Source organism: Pan paniscus, chromosome 4 (genome assembly GCF_029289425.2).
Source record: "Pan paniscus chromosome 4, NHGRI_mPanPan1-v2.0_pri, whole genome shotgun sequence".
Taxonomy (NCBI): domain Eukaryota; kingdom Metazoa; phylum Chordata; class Mammalia; order Primates; family Hominidae; genus Pan; species Pan paniscus.
In genome coordinates this window covers 71,399,403-71,421,160 of record NC_073253.2, presented here as the reverse complement: position 1 = coordinate 71,421,160, position 21,758 = coordinate 71,399,403, and the positions used below count along the sequence as shown (strand labels likewise).

The 21,758-nt window shown below is 40.5% G+C and overlaps 1 protein-coding gene across 2 annotated transcripts in view; it reads left to right on the top strand.

Annotated features, from left to right (window-relative positions):
- The window catches only part of OSMR (oncostatin M receptor), an 89,309-nt gene extending 68,523 nt beyond the window's left edge, over positions 1-20,786 (top strand). For both annotated transcript variants that reach the window (XM_034960149.3, XM_024928756.4), the window contains exons 10-18: positions 2,685-2,761; positions 3,978-4,200; positions 6,754-6,933; positions 8,289-8,393; positions 9,558-9,731; positions 10,344-10,511; positions 17,029-17,110; positions 17,609-17,681; positions 18,018-20,786. In XM_034960149.3, the coding sequence (XP_034816040.1) occupies positions 2,685-2,761; positions 3,978-4,200; positions 6,754-6,933; positions 8,289-8,393; positions 9,558-9,731; positions 10,344-10,511; positions 17,029-17,110; positions 17,609-17,681; positions 18,018-18,590 (1,655 nt within the window). In that variant the 3' untranslated portion in view covers positions 18,591-20,786. The remainder of the gene's footprint in view (positions 1-2,684; positions 2,762-3,977; positions 4,201-6,753; positions 6,934-8,288; positions 8,394-9,557; positions 9,732-10,343; positions 10,512-17,028; positions 17,111-17,608; positions 17,682-18,017) is intronic.
- The last annotated feature ends 972 nt before the right edge of the window (positions 20,787-21,758 follow it).

Genomic DNA, 21,758 nt, shown 5'->3' with positions numbered 1-21,758 from the left:
TAACTGTTGGGTTCTATGCCCACTGTTTGGGTGATGGGATCATTCATATTCCAAACCTCAGCATTGCACAATATACCAGTGTAACAAACATGCACATGTACTCCCTGACTCTAAAATAAAATTATAAAAAGAGAGAGTTTCTAGGAAGTATTTTTAAAAGTATTTCAAAGGAAAGTAAAATGTAATAGGGAGGGATATGAGTCACTAAATTTGATTATTAACTACTGAATGATGAAGTATTTGACTATGGTTTCACATGAATGAGTTATATGGAAATATGCTAAATTACTTTCAAGAACATAATAGCATGCACAAAGAAGTCTGGAGGTTAAAGTAGCACTCAGGTGATGGACTTTGAATTTATGTTTTCATAACCAACTCTAATGAAATCACAATTTCTCAAAAATTTGACAGCACTGGGATATATATTTTGAAATATAGTAAACCCTATCAATGATAGTAGACTGGTAAACATTTAGTAAATACTGATTTGCACCTTTCAAAAAGGATGTTTTTCTCTGATTAAAATAAAGTTTGTGATTTGGCAAACTGAGAGTTGGAAGAAAAGTTGGAAGAGTTGGAAGAAAAATAATTCACGTAAAGTTAAGGAACCTACTGATAAGTAATTTGGATTTTATATCATTACTCTAAAATGGTATCTGGACTATTAAACCATTAGATTATTAAACTAACAACTCTATATCACATCTTGTATTTAAATTGATTTTTGTTATCACAAAAGTTATTTAGGTTTGTAGCAATGCTACTAACTCTCTTAATTAGATACTTGAATTTAATTCAGTTATTTTTATTAGGGGCTATGCTAAAATATTCAAGCTATCTTTAAGAATTAAAGGGAAGTTTCAAAGTAAACATTAAAAATAGAAGTCATATGAGACATGCTATAGTTGTATTTTCAAATTCAGAAAGCTGAAGCAGCACGTTCACAAAATGTGATTGAGTAGAGAGATAAAGATGTTTTTTAAGTCTGGATTTAAAAATGAGATATGCTGTTAGGACTCAGTTGCAGAATGACATCAATACCTGTGAGTCCCTTTCTTGTTTGTCTCCATGGATGTGCTATAATTGGGTCATCTATATCTTCAGCAGTTAAAGCCTGATATTTCTTGTGGCTTATGAATGTTTTAAATTCTCTTTTGACTACTTCTTGTTGTACTATTCTTGTGAAGTTCATACCATGACAAAATTGTATCAGTAGAAAATTTGATTCTATGTGGAATACAGAGTATTACATAAATCCAACAAAACAATTTACAAACGAAAAGACGTACTAATCTTAATAGGACTTTCATAATATTTTTATCAATCAATGATTAAAATGTGTGCCTTTTTAAGATTTTAAAATAAATTGCATTGATTTCATTATGTTTCCATTGCTGAGATTTTTTTTAAATGAGAATTTTGTTGAACTTGTCATGCAAGCTGAGCCTTCAATTGACCATCCATTTTCTAAAGATGAATAATGGAATGACCAGACCCTAACTACCTTGAGTTCAAATCTTGGCTTCACTTTTACTTTCACCTGGGTGATTTGAGAAATTAAGTTACTCTCTGGGTCTTAGTTTCCTTATCTAGAGAATGGGGTAAATAATCATACCTGCCCCATAGAATTGTTATGAGGATTAAATGAGTTAATATATGCAAAACATTTGGAACCGGGCTGGCATCTAGTAACCCCTCTATAAATATTAGCTATTATTATGTGTAAAAGAGATCCCCTAAATGGTTTAATACATAGGTACCCAGAGTTGGCTTGGATTTAAAGACCTTTCCTTATGATAAGTTGATTGAGCAAATGCAGATTTAGATGCAAAATCAATCAGTCAATCCATCTACAAAGATTTCTGAGTGAGGGATGGAGACAAGAAAAGATTGGGACATTGAAGCAGGTTGTTTTCTGAGTTCCTTTGAAGTTTGGTTTTTATTCTTTCAAACAGTTTGTAGAGCTTTCACGAAGTGCCAGGCCCTGAGGCAGATGCTAGAGTTTCAAAACCCTTGACCCCAGGGATCCTATGGTTTATTGACAGAGAGACAAGGAAGCACACTATTCTAAAGCAGCATGGTGAGAGCCACAGTAGAAGAAATGCTGGGTGCTGCAGGTGCCTCAAGTGTCCACAGCAAGCAGGTGACCCAGGCGCAGGCAAGGTGCTGGGAGGAGGAGTGGGATGAGGCCTGCCCAGTGGAGGGAGACCAGCACTCCAGTGAGCGGGCCAGCCGTGGCTATCATGAAACGTGAGGAAGAACGCATCCTGCCCCTAGTGGGTTCCCCATCACTGTGTCTCTATCCATGACAGATGGGGCAAGGAAGTAGCAAAGGTCTGCTGCCTAGAAAGTCAAAAAAGGGGGAAATTTACCTAACTCATCTGGAATTGGTCTAATGGACAAATTATTCCAAACTTCTTTGGTAGTTGTATGGCTTGATGTTTATAAAGGCTTTCAGAGGCAGCTGACCTTTTTATAAAGCACTGTACTGTGTGCACCTAGTGAGGAGTGAGCAGTGTGGCTGTGGACCAGTGGGTAGAAGTCATAGAGAGTGAAAAGGGGAGAGGCAAGCCTCAGGTTGGACAGGTAATTGTCATGTCCTTGACCATCCTAGAAAAAGGTTGAGCATATTGCTTTACATACATATTGTGACTCAAGAACTTTTCTTTGGTTAATTTCAGCTCCCTCAGAGGCCCCTGATGTCTGGAGAATTGTGAACTTGGAGCCAGGAAATCATACTGTGACCTTATTCTGGAAGGTAAGATGTGCAGATTCCAAAAGCCTTATTGTTTCCAAAAGCCACATTTGTGGAAACAAATGTGTCTTCCTCTGGAGAACTGTGGATTGGTTCAGTGTCCCAACTGGGAGGGATCTTCACATTCATCCAATAGAATGTCTTACCTAGTAGAGGAATCCCACTCCACTCCTTTGACAGCTCATGCAACTGACAGCCAGTTCTGATTGGTAGAACCTTCTCTGCAACTTCAACTCAGGCCAGGCTTGACTTTTGCAGGGCCCAGGGCAAAGATGTAAGTAAACAACCACATATGATAGTTAAAAGTTACACATATTTAAATAGTCATACTATTTATATTTAAAAATTATAAATCAAGCTTAAAAATTGTAATATAAAATAAATTTTATCCTTCTATCTTGCCTAATACACCTTCATGACAACCTGGAAGGCCAGGTTTGTATTCTGAACTCTGTGATGCGTCAGTTTCACACTGAAACATGGTGATCCTGGGAGAGTTGGCTCTGGTCTCAACCTACCCCACTTTTTTTTCACCTTTAGTTTGGCACACTCCACAAGAATCTCTGTGCACAGACGTGTGGGCATGCCAGTCTGCATGTCCGGGTTCTGTCCACACCCCAAGCAGATAGCCACTCCAAGCCCACTCTCAGGGCTGGTGGTACACATGCTAGGGGAGGGGAGGCCTGAGGAACAGACCCCAGAAGTGGGCTTGGGACTGTGTGGGCAAGAATTTCTCTGCAAACTGAGGATCTTCCAGAGGAGGGCTCTGGGTATGGAGAGCAGCTAATCCCTGTACAGCTGCATGGGGACAACATGGCTGGAGGTGGAATGAGGCCAGTACCCAGGCTCCTCCTGCAGGGTCCCAGGGTGGTGCTTTTTGTACTCATTGCTTTTCTGCCCTTGACTACCCCTCACATTCTTTTTTCCACCAGGTTAGAGAGTCTATTCCTTGTGATTCTGACCTGAGCACTCTTCTCAGGGCACATAATGCTCTTGAGGCTCTTATCTCCAAATGATCCTCTTCTCTACTCACCTTCAGTTAGATTTGAATGTCTGATTTCAGACTTGGTTGAGAGAGTTATTTTCTCTATTAAGCTGTTTGAATTTTCTGGTGTGTGCGTATATAAAGGAGTTGAGGGACAGAAAAGATGAAAAAGGAGTTGTACAAATTCCTTTCAATTAAAACCCATTTAAAAATGTTTATCAATATTTTTTTCAGCCATTATCAAAACTGCATGCCAATGGAAAGATCCTGTTCTATAATGTAGTTGTAGAAAACCTAGACAAACCATCCAGGTCAGAGCTCCATTCCATTCCGGCGCCAGCCAACAGCACAAAACTAATCCTTGACAGGTGTTCCTACCAAATCTGCGTCACAGCCAACAACAGTGTGGGTGCTTCTCCTGCTTCTGTAATAGTCATCTCTGCAGACCCCGAAAACAGTGAGTTTGTTTTTCATTTTCTTTTGTTTTTATTCTCTAGGAAAATGTTGATGACGTTATTAAGTAGTGATGGATAAATTGAGAAAACAATAACTTAGGAAGACAAAATGTCTAGTCACCAAACAGTCATTTTCTTTTGGGCCAGGTGTGTCAACATGTTTCAGTGGGACAGTCCCCTCAGTGTGGGGAGAAGGAGACTTCAGCCATGTCTCAGGACGTTTCTGTCCAGGGGATTCTTCAACATACATGGGAAATTATCTCAAATTTATTCAAGTAAATGCAACCCTAACAAACAGTCACCACTGAGAGTTGGAGTTACTATTTATGATCTCTGTGGCTTGTGAAATAGGAATTGCATTTACTATTTTGTAAAAAGTGTTGTCAGTCTTTGCACCTGGAAAGAGTCCATGAACATTTCCAGAGATCATCAGAACTGGCATCAACTTTCACCACAGGCTCTGCCAACTTTGTAGAATAAAAGATAATAACTGGCTAATCTCTTGCCTATGAAAGAGCAAACGAGGTGGAATGCCCTTACATGCCAAATCAATAGTGATATTAATTTCCTTCTTAGCCATAAAAAGAGTCAACCCCACAGTTACATGCTATGAGATGATACACACATGGGCATACATAATGTAGTTGGCAAGTGGCATCCTGGGATCATTCATGAACCTTGCAATAATATTACCCTTCAGTTCCTGCTATTAAAATTTCCAGACCCTTGTAGGTTCTATAATATGTATTTATTCAAGTTCAGCTTAAATTTGGGTTGAGTTGGATTAGAGGATGTTGTTGTTTTGTTTTATTTTTATGTTCTTAAAAGAACTACCCAGTATATATCACATGAGGAAAAGAAACTATATTGTGCCATAGAAGAAAAACCAACCTAAATTGCTTTAGGAGTTGTTTAGTGTAACCTCTGCTTTCTGAAGGACTATATTAGAGAAAGAAGTTATATTCTGACTTCATTAGGATCCGAACAGGAAAAGGGGGCATTTCATTCAGCCGCGGGGAGCTGGTACTGGCCTCTTCTGAGGAAGGGAGAGACCAGTTCAAAGCAACACTGCTGAGAGCAATTATGTATTTTGGGGTCTCCTACCATACCCTCCATCCCCATGCCCTGCCTTCAGATGCCTAGACCTTCTGGTGAGAGGCTCCAGCTAGCTATCCTTAAAGTGTTTCTTGTTTCTACATCACCAGCATGTATAAAGTCACTCATGTACTATGAGAAAACCAGTAAGGTTAAGCCAGTTCACACTAGGGTGTGAATGACTGACAAAAAGATTCCCCTACTCTTTGATCTACCTCCATCTCTCAAAACAATTTTCAATTTAAAGAAGCAGCTTTCTAAGAGTTTCAACCCTGGGTTTGGAGTTAAATTTTACTAAGTATCAATAAGTCAAGTGAAAAATGTCGGCCTTAATATGTGAGGGGCATTTGTCTGCTTGATGGAGGAAGGCAGGGAAGCCATGTGGATGGGATCTATAAAGCCCTCATGGGCTTTTAGCTTATACCTAGGGCTACACATTCCTTTGGGTGCCCCTAGCTGGATGATATTTTGATGCCCTATAAAAATGAATCAGTGGTTTTCACACCACTATTCAGTTGTAATTAGGATTGCCAGGTAAAATACAGGATGCCCAGTTAAATGTGAATTACAGACAAACAATAAACCAGTTCTTAGTGTAAGTCTGTGGAAAGAGGAGAAATTCTCATGCCTCAAGGTTAAGGTATATCCCTGTTGGAACTCAGTAGAACTGGTAGTCCCCTGAGGCCATGTTACCCTTTTTCCAATTGTCAGACATCAGGAAACCTACTTTAACATATAAAATATATTGACATAGCAGTATTAGTCATAAACTGTGTGCATATCTTTATATAACCCAACTTTTTATATACCTGAATATTTTCTTCTTTTTTGTCTTCTACTCAATTCCTACCTGTAACACATCTCAGAAGCAGTATTTAGTTCAGGAGCAACTGATGTTATTGTGGGAGAATTAGCCTGCATTAGTTATTCATTCAACAGGTATTTTTTGAAGCAGATCCAGTACCCAATACCAGATTCTAGATTAAGGATCAAAAAATTTTGTGGTAAAGGGGCAGATAGCAAACATTTTTGCAGGTCATATAGTCTCCATTACATATTTTATTATATGCCTTCTTTGTTGGTTTATTTTTATTTTTACAACCCTTAAAATGTCTTAGAACCATTCTTAGCTCAAGGGTCATATGAAAACAACCCTCAGAGGCTGGAATCATCCTCCTGGTGGTAGTTTGCTGACCCCTGTCCTAGGTGCTGAAGTCTGGTTGGGCTTCAGAAGGTCAACATGATGGGCATCTGAAGCGCAGGTGTGAATATTCGCTGGGAAGTAAGAGACAAGAACTCACCCATGAAAACACCCCCCACCCAAGCACCTGTAACTATTGAAGTGGAGGTCTGTTACCTACTAGATACAGTGCATGTATGTATTTACTTTCTACCTTACACACTTAAAACAATTTACAGTTAATTAAATCTGGAGCATTGCTCTATTTGTTTATATACAGAAGAGGTTGAGGAAGAAAGAATTGCAGGCACAGAGGGTGGATTCTCTCTGTCTTGGAAACCCCAACCTGGAGATGTTATAGGCTATGTTGTGGACTGGTGTGACCATACCCAGGATGTGCTCGGTGATTTCCAGTGGAAGAATGTAGGTCCCAATACCACAAGCACAGTCATTAGCACAGGTAAGAAGAACCTTCCATATCATCGCATTGCTATATTCACCTTGAAGAAAGTTCAAGTGGGATTTCTGGACTACTTCACAGACTTTGACTGTGCTAAGCTAGTAATTTTGAAACAACAGATCCAGCATGGGTGTTAGGAGTTCAGATGTTACACGAATATGTTCTAAAACTTGACCTTTAAATCTACTTTTGCAGAGAATATCTGCACATGAGGTGGGAATTGATTTTCATAAACTTGTTTCTTTAAATTAGTGCATAGTCTTGAATGGCAGAAGGACATTATTATAACAGTTGTCCAGAGAGCTTTTACAAAAGCAGATACTTGCATGCATTTGGAAGATGTTTAGGACATATAGTTGATGAGAATCGATCATCAACTTCAGTTTCAATAGAACATGTAGAACTTATTCTCTTACCTCCCACATTGGATTTGTAATGTGAAGATTGCTAGTTTAGCAGTCAGAGGAGTGCCGGTTTGTGTGGCTTGAGCTGGAGGGGTGGGTGGCGCCATCTACTGGGCTCAGGGAAAGGTGTGGGAAATGTCCCTGTTCAGAGGGTGATCAAGTTTCTGCCAATTTCAGTGGTATGGTGGGTTGTGGAAGGAGATTGCAGATGTACAGGTGTAATGGGGAAATGAGGAAGTGGAAGCAAAGCTTTCAAGACTATTGGCTTTAATGGGAAGAGGGAAGATAAATAACTGGTGGGGGATTTGGAGCCAAAGAAGGGCTTGGTTTTCTATGTCTGGTCTGATTCTGCACCCAGTTGTATGCACATGGATACAGGCATGGTTGAGAACTCTTGCTTCAAAGAACACTGCAGGGGCCAGTCCCTGCAGGCTTTGCTGGAGACAAGACAGTGGGGCCAGGTGTTTGCAACATGGAGGACTCCAAGGCTTCATGGAAGGAGGGAATATGGTGGGGATGAAATACAAAATTCCTGAAAGCCAATTATTAGGGGAGCACAAATTTATTTTTCATTCTTTTTTTGGGGGTGTGGTGGGGGACAGACTGTTGCTGTGTTACCCAGGCTGGAGTGCAGTGGCTTGATCTCAGCTCACTGCAACCTCTGCCTCTTGGGTTCAAGTGAGTCTCCTTCCTCAGCCTCCCCGGTAGCTGGGATTACAGGTGCCCGCCATTACATCTGGCTAATTTTTCTGTTTTTAGTAGAGAGAGGATTTCACCATGTTGGCCAGGCTGGTCTCCAACTCCTGGCCTCAAGTGATCCGCCTGCCTCGGCCTCCCAAAGTGCTGGGATTTCAGGCGTGAGCCAACGTGCCATGCCTTTTCATTCTTTTTCTTTTCAGAATTAGGAAACGTCATTCTGTTATTAAAAATCTGTTGACTTTTTTTCCCTAGATGCTTTTAGGCCAGGAGTTCGATACGACTTCAGAATTTATGGGTTATCTACAAAAAGGATTGCTTGTTTATTAGAGAAAAAAACAGGATACTCTCAGGAACTTGGTAAGTTTAAAGCATTTAATGTGCCCCATGTGCAGACTTGTTCAGAACAATTCATAGATTCCTAGCTTTGGGTTTAGGAAGATGTCAGCACTATACCCAATTTTTGGTATCCCATTTATTCTAGCAATTGGGTTTTTAAAATTATTTTTTAATCATGCAAACAAAACATTTTCATTAATTCTCATTGCTAAGTCTCTCTCTTTCTTCCTTTTTTCAGTCTCTTATACCGTATGTGAATAATCATCATTTTAGCTGAATCTTTGTCCAAATCCATAATAATGGTTTGTAAATGAAGTCTTAAAGATAGGATGCTGGAATCAAAGGGTTTCAGCTTTTAAAATATTTTTTTTCATTCCTTTCATAATTTTTAAGACTTTCCATACATGTTGTGAAATCACCCCCTAGAAATGTTACCACTGTCCCACCAGCAGTGGAGGGGATTTTTGATCCTTCCATGGGGTTGCTTATTCCCCTTCTTTAGCTGGTGCTTGATTGTTCACACAGATCAGACCAGTTCTCAGGGGTTCTTCCTTTAGCAGGAGTGGATTCACAGTTTACAGTTGGCTCAGAGGCAGGAGGTGTGTGACCTTGTGTGCACGGTCCAAGTGTGCATAAGCGTGTGTGGGAAAACACCCTCAGCAAAGCCTTCAAAGTAAACATTCCTGGATTGTTTTTCAGTGACACTTGGATAAGTGTGCACTGCCACAACCTGGGAACTAGAGTTCATCAAATCCCCCCACTTGCCTCTTTGAACATAATTCTTCCACTTCCTTCCTTCTTCCTCACTTTAGTAGGTTCTCTGGTTGAGTCTTTCCTCAAACATTGTTTTGAATTCAAGAACAGAATTAAGTCTCCTTTTTTTTAGACTTGAGTTTGTTTTATTTTTATTTTTTGGCTATGTGAGCTTGTGCAAGTTATTTAGTCTCTGGGTGTCCATTCTTCAACTGTAAAAGGCAAGACTTGAACAAGATTGCTCAACTCCTTCACAGCTCTCATAAACTATGTCAAGGCACAAATCCTCTAGAGAAACAGATAAAACTCCTGAACTTGGCATAAGCTGTTATAACCCCCGGAGCTGGCTATGGTTCTTCTATTAGTTGACATGAATATTCTGAGACTGTTTCCAAATCATGACTTTTCTCTTATCCCAACTTCTTTTCCTAGCTCCTTCAGACAACCCTCACGTGCTGGTGGATACGTTGACATCCCACTCCTTCACTCTGAGTTGGAAAGATTACTCTACTGAATCTCAACCTGGTTTTATACAAGGGTACCATGTCTATCTGAAATCCAAGGCGAGGCAGTGCCACCCACGATTTGAAAAGGCAGTTCTTTCAGGTGACATCTATTTTTAATTTGTTTATTTATTCTTTCAAGATCTCATTATTTGAAATCATTTAAAATAATGACTGCCATCTCAGACTGTGGCCAGGCTGAATTCCCTTCTTGCATGGCTTTATACTGAAAAGGTGTTCTTAAGCAAATTAGTAGGGTGAGCAAGATGGTGGGGGCAGGGCAGCATTTTAACTTCTTATAAAACAATATGACTTGGTATTTTTAGAAGCATCTGAAACACCACCAGCTCCTTAAGAAAGCCTGGCCTTTATGAAACTTTCCTCTTTTTTTTTTTCACTTTATTGAGCATTGTTCCAATTTATTTTTAAGCCCCTTGCAAGCTCTTACTGTTTCTTGCAGATTTGTATGCTTTGGCTGGATCACTAGTACCCCTTGTTCAGTGGATTTTTGGCTTTTTGTGCCATCTCCTGAACATTTTACCCGGTGTGCCCATGGTGATGAAATTATGATTTGATTTGATTTTTGTTTGGTATAAACATGTTGGTGGTGCTGAGTTAACAAGAGCATTAGTGTCCAGCTCTCTCACAAGATGTTTACAACACTTTTAATAAAATATTTTTTTCCTTGAAAAAAAAACATTTAAAAAAATCACAGATGGTTCAGAATGTTGCAAATACAAAATTGACAACCCAGAAGAAAAGGCATTGATTGTGGACAACCTAAAGCCAGAATCCTTCTATGAGTTTTTCATCACTCCATTCACTAGTGCTGGCGAAGGCCCCAGTGCTACGTTCACGAAGGTCACGACTCCGGATGAACACTGTGAGTTTTCCCAAATCAAAGTTCTTCCCTTAGGAGTTTCTGGGAAACTAACAAATTACAGAAGTGTTGACTTAGGCTTTGTCTAGATTAGGAATTTTCAAACCTTTCTTCTCCCCATCACACCTCCCTCTTTCTCTTGATGAAACCCTTTGTGTCACAAAAAGAGGGTTGCACAGACTCTCACTATATAAAACAGATACAAATAGAGGTAATCTGTCTGATTAAGGCCTAAAATCTTCCTTCTGCCTCCCTCAGTGGCCCTTGAGACAATTCTCTGGAACTCAGTCTCACAATCCTGTATGTAGTTTGAAAACACAGATAGCATATTTCAGTGTTGACATCAGAAGAGCCACAAGGCTTCTGTCTAGAGAAGAGTGGTGCTGGTTTTCTCAGCAGAATTGTTTTCTGCAGCTAACTTTCCTCTGGCTCATTTCCCTCAGCAGCAAACGAATTGCTTCTTGACTCTGTTAGGGCCTCCAGGGGCAATTAGAGATGGGTGCAGTGGGGTGGGAATTGAGCAGGGGAATGGAATACTTGCTCACAAACTCCCTGTTTGCATATTTGGTTGGGAAATGGTGAGGTGGAGAGATAGATCTTTTCAAAAATGCATTTGGCTTGAAAGATGAAGTAAGAGGGAAGGGAGAGAAACAGTAAGAACTGGTTGATGGAAAAATTTATTCTCATGGCAAACCCTGACAACCAATAAACAGGAATGTGGTGAGAGAAAATAGATACTGATGGAAGAAAGAGGAGAAAAGAATATCTTCAGTGAGGGGATCATAGAAGATCCTGGAAGGCACCCATGAAAAGCAAATAGATTCAAAAGGCTTGCCTGAAGTTACCAACTTTCCTTAATGTATGGTGCCCTCACTGAAGCTGCAGCTGTAGAGATGGGCACATCCTGTTGGACTGCTGACCCTGGAGTGCCCTGACTGGTGATTCAGATACACGTGGCTGCAGTGGCAGTGTATTAGTCCGTTCTCACACTACTATAAAGAACTGCCTGAGAGGGGGTAATTTATAAAGGAAAGAGGTTTAATTGACTCACAGTTCCACATGGCTGGGGAGGCCTTAGGAAATTTACAATCATGGCAGAAGGGAAAGCAAACACATCCTTCTTAACATGGCAGAAGGAGAGAGAAGTGCTGAGCAAAGGGGAAAAGCCACTTATAAAACCATCAGATCTCGTGAGAACTCACCTACTATCATGAGAACAGCATGGGGGTAACTGCCGCCATGATTCAATTACATCCCACGGGCTACCTCCCAGGACACATGGGGAATATAGGAGCTGAAATATAAGATGAGATTTGGGTGGGGATACTGCCAAACCATATCATTCCACTCCTGGCCCCTTCCAAATCTCATGCCCTCATATTTCAAAACACAATTATGCCTTTCCAACAGTCCCCCAAGGTCTTAGCTCATTCCAGCTTTAACCCAAAAGTCCAAGTCCAAAGTCTAAAGTCCAAAGTCTAATCTGAGACAAGGCAAGTCCCTTCCGCCTATGAGCCTGTAAAATTTAAAGGAAGTTAGTTGTTTCCTAGATACAATGGGAGTACAGGCATTGGGTACATACACCCATTCTAAATGGGAGAAATCGGCCAAAACAAAGGAGGTGCAGGCCCCATGCAAGTTCGAAATCCAATAGGGCAGTCATTAAACCTTAAAGTTCCAAAATGATCTCCTTTGACTCCATGTCTCACATTCAGGTCATGCTGATGCAAGAGATAGGCTCCTGTGGTCTTGGACAGTTCCACCCCTGTGGCTTTGCAGGGTACAGACTCCTTCTGGCTGCTTTCATGGGCTGGCATTGAGTGTCTTGGCTTTTCTAGGCACATGGTGCAAGCTGTTGGTGGATATACCATTCTGGGGTCTAGAGGACAGTGGCCCTCTTCTCACAGCTCCAGTAGGCAGTGTCCCAGTGGGGATTCTCTGTGGGGGCTCCAGCCCCATATTTCCCTTCCACACTGCCCTAGCAGAGGTTCTCCATGAGGGCTCTGCCCCTGCAGCAAACTTCTGCTTGGACATGCAGGCATTTCCATATGTCCTCTGAAATCTAGGCAGAGGTTCCCAAACCTCAATTCTTGACTTCTGTGCACCCACAGGCTCAACATCACATGGAAGCTGCCAAGGCTTGGGGCTTGCACCCTCTGAAGCAATGACCTCTTTTAGCCACAGCTGGAGCTGAAGCAGCTGGGATGTAGGGCACCACGTCCTGAGGCGGCACAGAGCAGGGCAGCCCTGGGCTCAGCTCAGGAAACCATTTTTCCCTACTAGGCGTCTGTGCCTGTGATGGGAGGGGTGGCCATGAAGACCTCTGACATGGCCTGGAGACATTTTCTCCATTGCCTTAATGATTAACATTTGGCACCTTTTTCAGATACACGTGGCTGTAAATATGCATTATTTATGCATATTTCTGCAGCTGGCTTGAATTTCTCTTCAAACAATGGGTTTTTCTTTAGTATTGCATGATCAGGTTGCAAATTTTCTAAACTTTTTTGCTCTGCTTCCTCTTGAATGCTTTGCTGTGTAGAAATTTCTTCTGCCAGATACCCTAAATCATCTGTCTCAAGTTCAACGTTCCACAGATCTCTAGGGCAGGGGCAAAATGCCACCAGTCTCTTTGCTAAAGCATAACAAGAGTCACCTTTGCTCCAGTTCCCAACAAGTTCCTCATCTCCATCTGAGCCTGGACTTCCACCTCAGCCTGGACTTCATTGTTCATATCACTATCAGCATTTTGGTCATATCCATTCAACAAGCCTCTAGGAAGTTCCAAACTTTCCAACATCTTCCTGTCTTCTGAGCCCTCCAAGTCTCTAAGAAGTTCCGAACTTTCCCACATCTTCCTCTCTTCTTCTGAGCCCTCCAAACTGTTCCAGCCTCTGCCTGATACCCAGTTCCAAAGTCGCTTCCACATTTTCGGGTATCCTTATAAGCAGCACCCCACTCCCTCAGTACCAATTTACTGTATCAGCCCATTCTCCACTGCTATAAAGAACTGCCCGAGACTGGGTAATTTATAAAGGAAACAGGTTTAGGTGGCTAACGGTTCTGCATGGCTGAGGAGGCCTCACGATACTTATAATTATGGCAGGAGGAGAAGCAAACACATCCTTCTTCACATGGCGGCAGGAGAGAGAAGTGCCGAGCAAAGGGGGAAAAGCCCCTTATAAAACCATCAGATCTTGTGAGAACTCACTATCACAAGAACAGCAGCATGGGGGTAGCCACTCCCATGATTCAATTGCCTCCCACCAGGTCCCTCCCATGACACGTGGGGATTATGGGAGCTACAATTTGAGATGAAATTTGGGTGGGGACACAGCCAAACCATATCAGACAGGTTGTGGTGCTGACTGCATGTTGACTACTACACTGAAACATGTCCCTAGGTCTCCAAACCAAAATCCAGAACCCCTTATCTGATTAAGATGTGTCAATGATTTACATTATTTGAGCACTCTTGGCATGTTGGAGTTAATTTTAAATTTATTTTCAGGTTAGTTTTATTCGACCTTTGGAATTTACTTGGTATACACACACACACACGTGCACACACACACTTATCTTTAAATATGTATTTTCTGAGTCTCATTCATCTCCCTTATGTTAAACTTCATTAGCCCTGGCTTGGCTTGTGACTATTGATTATATTATTATTTGAAAGAAAATATTTGAAATATTTGCAACTTTCCTGAGATTTTACTTTTTTAAAAAAAAATAGGTATACTATTATGTGACTAGCATCCAATTAGCTGTATCTCAGATATTGTTAGATGGGAGTAAAAAATACCTGTATCTGCTACAATGAGGCTAGGATGATTAAACAGTAAAAACAAACAAGCAAAAAACAGAAATGCAAAAAATTGATGTAATGTTGACATTGCAAAATAGTGAATAAATGTTTATTCTGTTGGTATTTTTCAAAATAATCCTTTCTCTTTGTAAATTGGTTTGTTAACTTTTTCTCGGATTAGGAGACAGAGAGGGTAAACAGTTTGTTTAAACATATGGGGTATCCAGACCAACTGTAATTTGTGTTTTTATATTTGGACATTTGGCACTACATTTCCTTCTGAATTTAATAGGCATTACTGAATCATTTTTCAATCCTGAGTACGGAAGTAGATTATGTTCCAAAAGTTTGTGTTTAAAATTAGCCTGAAAATAGCTGAAATGAAAAAGATGAAAAATACCAAGTGTTGATGAGGATGTAGAAAAACTGGAACTCCCATACCTTGCTGGTGGGAGTAAATTGGTACAAGCAATTTTGGAAAACTCCTTGATAGCATCTTCTAAAATGAGCATATATATACCGTAGATGTGAGAGCCTTCATTCCTAGGTATATATGCCCCCAAAATGCCTACATAAACCCTAAAGAAATACCTAAAGATGTGTACTAATACAGTGATTGTGAAAGGAAAATAAAATTCACTATGCAAAGGAAAAAAATAAGCTGAAAGCTGGTTCATGCAAGAAGCTGCCTTTCATTTTGCTTCTAAGCAGATAGGCACAGTAAAAGGTTAAATATCTCCACAGGTAGCTACTCTGTATTTACCTTATCTTAGCCTCTCCTGGGAGATGAATACATGATTAACTATTCTCCTGTCTCCTTGTTTTCTCTTGTGACATGTGGATAATCATACCCTCCCTTCCAGCCCACTTTTCCTCCAGCCCTTTCTCCTCCAGCCCACTTTTCCCCTTTAACAACATTATCTTTGGAGAAAGGCACAGACCACATAATGTTTCTGTGATTCTGTTTATTTCTTCCAGTCATATCCTTCATGTTGGCAAAAGAAAATTCTAAATTGATGGAGACCTGTCTCAGATACTTTTTGGTTTACATCATCAAAAGTACTGTTCTTGAGAGCAAGGTTTTCCATAGTAAGATTCATAAAGAGAGTTTCTTTCCCCTTTTCCAGGGTCAGGGTTAATTTTAGGCCAGTTGTTTTGGCCCTCTCTTACCTTCGTGGGTCCTTTTCCCTAGAACCCTGTGTTGCCTCATAGCACGGGCTTGTGCATCTACCCAGGGCCACCTTTCTTTACAAAACTCCAACATTATCTGCCACACCACTGTCCCCAAATCAAGCCCCATTTCTTCCAGGACAGCCAGTTGTGAGGTGGAGCATGGGGAGGTCAGGGGAGGCAAATGGATTGAACAGAATCATATGTAGATGTGAATAACTTAACCCCCTAAACCCTCCCTGAGCAATTTACATTTGTGAAAAGGGATGTTTACCAACCCAGCTGAATTATTATTTGGTGGAAATTGCAAGCAATGGGAACAGGAAGATAGTGTCAGTCTAATAACAGAGAGATACTCTCTGAAAGAAAAGATGTTTATTTGGGACTGAGCATTGTAACGGAAATACTTATGCCAAAATAAACTATAGTAAACTATGTGCATATTCAGGGAGGTAAAGGAAGACAAAGGTTTTTAAAGGAAAAAAAATGAGGAGGATTATATAATTGTTTTGAAATAATTATTCTTGACTACAAAGATTAATAATAAGGGTGATGCCAGTTCAAGGTTTAATGGGAAGATGTCCTTGTAGAAGCATTTTGTGTGTGTGTGTGTGTGTGTGTGTGTAAGGTTGTGATGGCCTTTGTGCAAGGTTGTGGTTTTCGTAGTGCTTTTTGTTATCTGCGTGGCCTTCCCAGCTCTATTTGTCAGGGTTTCCTACCATTAGTGATTCCATTTTGATTCTAACAGATTTCACAATGGTCATTTGAAATAAATGAAGCACCAGTTGACATATTGGAGAAATAAACGTAATCATTTTCCCAGATTAAGACATATTTATGTAATCTGAGGCTAACTAGAAGGAGTGCACTAGTCAATTTTTGATGTGTAACAAACACCCTCAAAAGCTCCGTGGCATACAAGAACAAATATATCTTTTTATGCTCATGGGTTTACAGGTCAGCCGAGACTTGGCTGATCTAGACTGGGGTAAGCTGGACTCCAAGCTTCAGTCAGGTTCAGATTTGTTTCACGCATCTTCATTCTAGGGCTAAGGCTGAAGTCGCAGTAGCTACCTGGGGCACACACTTCTCATGCTGAGGAACACAAGAGGGCAAGCCGATGTATGCATGCACATTTAAAGCACTTACTTACGTTACAATTACCAACAGCCCACTGGCCAAGCCAATGCACATGGCTGAGCCCCAAGTCAAGGGGCAGGAAAGTATTCTCACCTACCATGAAGTTTTGGCAGGGGTGGAAAAGCATAATTTTAATACAGCAAGTCATGATCCAATCTATCAGAAGAGATAGTAACAAATTTGAGACACACGGTGTTGATGGCAAACGGCTTCCGGTGTTGGTTGGCTAGTTGGTTGGTTGGCTTTTCCCCTGAAGTCAGGCAGAATTCATATTACAACTTGCATACATAATTTGAGAAATAATAAACATGTAAAATTACTCTCAATCATAAACTTATATTTATTCCTTTGAGGAAGGGAAAAGTACTTATTAAAAATGTCCCTTTCTTTTTCCTCGTTCAGCCTCGATGCTGATTCATATCCTACTGCCCATGGTTTTCTGCGTCTTGCTCATCATGGTCATGTGCTACTTGAAAAGTCAGTGGTAAGTGTGTGAGGAAGGTTTTATCCAAGAAGAGAGTAAGAGAAAAGTCTGGAAAGAGATTTAGTAAGATAGAAATGACATTGAATAATATGAAACAACGTATAGAAAAGGAAAAGAACAAAGGAGGCTGGGGTGAGAGTATGTAATTTATTTCACAATTTTGTTTTCCAAGTGGCTATATGAGGAAACTAATCACCATTTAAAATAGACCACAAAATTTTTTCAACAGCAATAGCTAATATTTATATCTCACTTACTGTATGTTTGGCAATGTTCTAAGTGCTTTATCAATTAATTCATTTAATCCTCATGAGGACACTATAAGTGCCATAATTATCTCCATTTAGCCATAAGAAATTAAAGCATGGAAGAATTAAGTAACTTGCTTAATAAGTTACAACGCAAGGATTAGAAGCCAGGAATCTGACTCCAGAGTTCTTGCTCTTAACTCGTCCACTGTACTGTGAAATTCAGTCTCATTTTCACTTTTTTTTCTAGGATCAAGGAGACCTGTTATCCTGACATCCCTGACCCTTACAAGAGCAGCATCCTGTCATTAATAAAATTCAAGGTAAATGTTGGCAAATTGTATGTATACCATATACCTATTAAGGACTAACCCAGAGTGGGGGCTGTCAGAATCCTACTTTCCTAGAGCTTCTCAGGAAAATCTAGCACAGTAAAAGCCATCTTTGCACCCACAGCCATGAAATAGGTGATTGGAGCTTTGATTTCTTCTGTCAGGGGAAATCTTTTGGTTTTCAACATCACCTCCAGGCTACTTGTGACCAGGAAGAAACATGAACAACATTGAAGCTCTAAGTGTATTTCACATGCTTAATATACTTTGATGCATGCATGCACACACGCAAATGTCTATATTTACATATTTTTGTTTCCTTTCTAGGAGAACCCTCACCTAATAATAATGAATGTCAGTGACTGTATCCCAGATGCTATTGAAGTTGTAAGCAAGCCAGAAGGGACAAAGATACAGTTCCTAGGCACTAGGAAGTCACTCACAGAAACCGAGTTGACTAAGCCTAACTACCTTTATCTCCTTCCAACAGAAAAGAATCACTCTGGCCCTGGCCCCTGCATCTGTTTTGAGAACTTGACCTATAACCAGGCAGCTTCTGACTCTGGCTCTTGTGGCCATGTTCCAGTATCCCCAAAAGCCCCAAGTATGCTGGGACTAATGACCTCACCTGAAAATGTACTAAAGGCACTAGAAAAAAACTACATTAACTCCCTGGGAGAAATCCCAGCTGGAGAAACAAGTTTGAATTATGTGTCCCAGTTGGCTTCACCCATGTTTGGAGACAAGGACAGTCTCCCAACAAACCCAGTAGAGCCACCACACTGTTCAGAGTATAAAATGCAAATGGCAGTCTCCCTGCGTCTTGCCTTGCCTCCCCCGACCGAGAATAGCAGCCTCTCCTCAATTACCCTTTTAGATCCAGGTGAACACTACTGCTAACCAGCATGCCGATTTCATACCTTATGCTACACAGACATTAAGAAGAGCAGAGCTGGCACCCTCTCATCACCAGTGGCCTTGGTCCTTAATCCCAGTACGATTTGCAGGTCTGGTTTATATAAGACCACTACAGTCTGGCTAGGTTAAAGGCCAGAGGCTATGGAACTTAACACTCCCCATTGGAACAAGCTTGCCCTAGAGATGGCAGGATCATGGGAGCATGCTTACCTTCTGCTGTTTGTTCCAGGCTCACCTTTAGAACAGGAGACTTGAGCTTGACATAAGGATATGCATTAACCACTCTACAGACTCCCACTCAGCACTGTACAGGGTGGCTGTGGTCCTAGAAGTTCAGTTTTTACTGAGGAAATATTTCCATTAACAGCAATTATTATATTGAAGGCTTTAATAAAGGCCACAGGAGACATTACTATAGCATAGATTGTCAATGTAAATTTACTGAGCGTGTTTTATAAAAAACTCACAGGTGTTTGAGGCCAAAACAGATTTTAGACTTACCTTGAACGGATAAGAATCTATAGTTCACTGACACAGTAAAATTAACTCTGTGGGTGGGGGTGGGGGGCATAGATCTAATCTAATATGTAAAATGTGTGATGAATCAACAAGGTTTCCACAATTCTTCTGTCAAGCTTACTACAGTGAAAGAATGGGATTGGCAAGTAACTTCTGACTTACTGTCAGTTGTACTTCTGCTCCATAGACATCAGTATTCTACCATCATTTTTGATGACTACCTCAGAACATAAAAAGGAAAGTATATCACATAATTCCATTCACAGTTTTTGGTTCCTCTTTTCTTTCAAGAACTATATATAAATGACCTGTTTTCACTTGGCATCCTTTGGACTCTGCAGTAGGTTGTCTGGGTCAAGATAACTCTCAGTCACATTTATATTCATATTATGCTAAAATAGTAAAATGAAACCTCATTGTTGGACATAATTTAGATATAACTAAAAAGTTCTATGAAGTGGGAAATTCCGTGTTGGCTCTGGAGCAACTTTGTCTCCTCTGAACCAATATATTCCAAACCAATATATGCAAAGCACCTGGTACACAACTGGTATTTTAGTACATGTTGGTTCTTTTGGTGCAATCTCAGCTCACTGCAACTTCCGCCTCCTAGATTCAAACAAATAGTTCTCCTGCCCCAGCCTCCAGAGCACCTAGGACTCCAGGTGCATGCTACCACACCTGACTAGTTTTTATATTTTTAGTGGAGATTGGGTTTTACCATATTGGCCAGGCTGGTCTCAAACTCCTGACCTCAGGGGATCCACCTGCCTCAGCTTCCCCAAGGGCTGGGATTACAGGTGTGAGCCACCATGCCCAGCCTATTTGTCACATTATTTGTCACATTTATTTTACTTTTATTTTTTGAGACGAAATTTCGCTCTTGTTGCCCAGGCTGGAGTGCAAAGGTGCAGCCTTGGCTCACTGCAACCTCCGCCTCCCAGGGTCAAGCAATTCTGCTGCCTCAGCCTCCTGAGTAGCTGGGATTACAGGCATGCACCACCACACCCAGCTAATTTTGTATCTTTAGTAGAGATGGGGGTTTCACCATGTTGGTCAGGCTGTTCTCGAACTCCTGACCTCAGGTGATCTGCCTGCCTTGGCCTCCCAAAGTGCTGGGATTACAGGCGTGAGCCACTGCGCCTAGCCGTCACATTTCTAAACAAGCATGAAAGGGGTTCATTTTTGTCTTCTTGCCTGCTGTCAGCATGGTGGAAATGGCTCTGCCTATGCTTATGCCTCTAGTGCCCAATGCCTTGCACTGTGCCATTCAACACTATGAAGAAGAGAAACAAGTAGCCACACCTCAAAATAATGTGGCTGTCAACTGGCCTAAATAAACCTACACAAACCAGTACTTGCCTTTTGCTGGAAACATTGATTATGTGCTCCTCACGTAGTAGAAAGCGGTATCCTGATTAGTCTAACAGTTGTGTTAGACTTTAGGGCCAGTATTGTCAGCATTTATTTATTTATGTACCTTTGTTATGATGGGATTATATTATTTTTCATTTGAAACTTGTTCATAAAAATGTCAATGACATTGATGACTGATTTGTACATATTTTTCATATAGTTTTGTTTAAAAAATAATTCACGCAAAATCTTGAAGTCATTTTTGCTGTTGAAATAAACCTTAATTAAAATATTTCATCATCACATTGTGTTTTATCTCCCTCAATGAAATGAAAATCTAGTAATTACTCAGTTTGGATGATACATCACCTCATGAACTTACTTACTAAATAAAAATGTAAATTCCTGGGTATGACTACAAACCTCTTAATCAGAATCTTTGGGGCATGGACCTGGAATCTATTTTTTATCCGTTCCCAGGCATTCATCTACACACTAAACTTTGAGAATCATCATCATCACTCGCCTAAATCAAATGAAGTCTTTCTGAAATATAACAACATGCCAATAGGAAATGCTGGGCTCTGTAACAAACATTTGTCTTCATAGTATCACTATGACCTGTAGTCTTGGCTGTAAACATTTCGTCTCCAATGGTCATAACCAAATAAATTCATGTTCAAAACCTTAGTTTTCAATACTATATGCCATCTTAACATGGCTTTAGGAAGTGCTATTCAGAAACTTCTTTGAAATACATATTCATGTGTCAGGAAAATGGACAATTTCAAATAAATACACACAAAAGTAGAATAGTTTAATAAACCACTATGTATCATCACTAGCCCCAATGGTCACTACCCATGACTGTTTCAGCTCCATCCACACCCGTTCGCTTTCTCCTCACATTGTTTTGAAGCAAATCATCATGATATCATGATTTCATATCAATATCATCTGATTTCTCTAAATAAGCTCTACTTTTTCTAATAGTCATAATATTGTTAAAATTGCACCTAAAATCACAGTAATAACTCCTTAAAAATATCAGGATATTTGGGTGGTGGATGGGACTGGCATATATGGCCTTTACATCCTGCGTCAGCCTGTGCACGGTCCTCACCTGTGTGTGGGGGAACTCGACAATTCAAGATGGGAGTTGGGACCTCTTCACACAACAGTACGACTGCTGAAACGCTTCCTACATTCAAACAAACACCTAACCCATATTAATTAGGGTCAACCTTGTTACCTACTAGAATGTGTATTGATGAA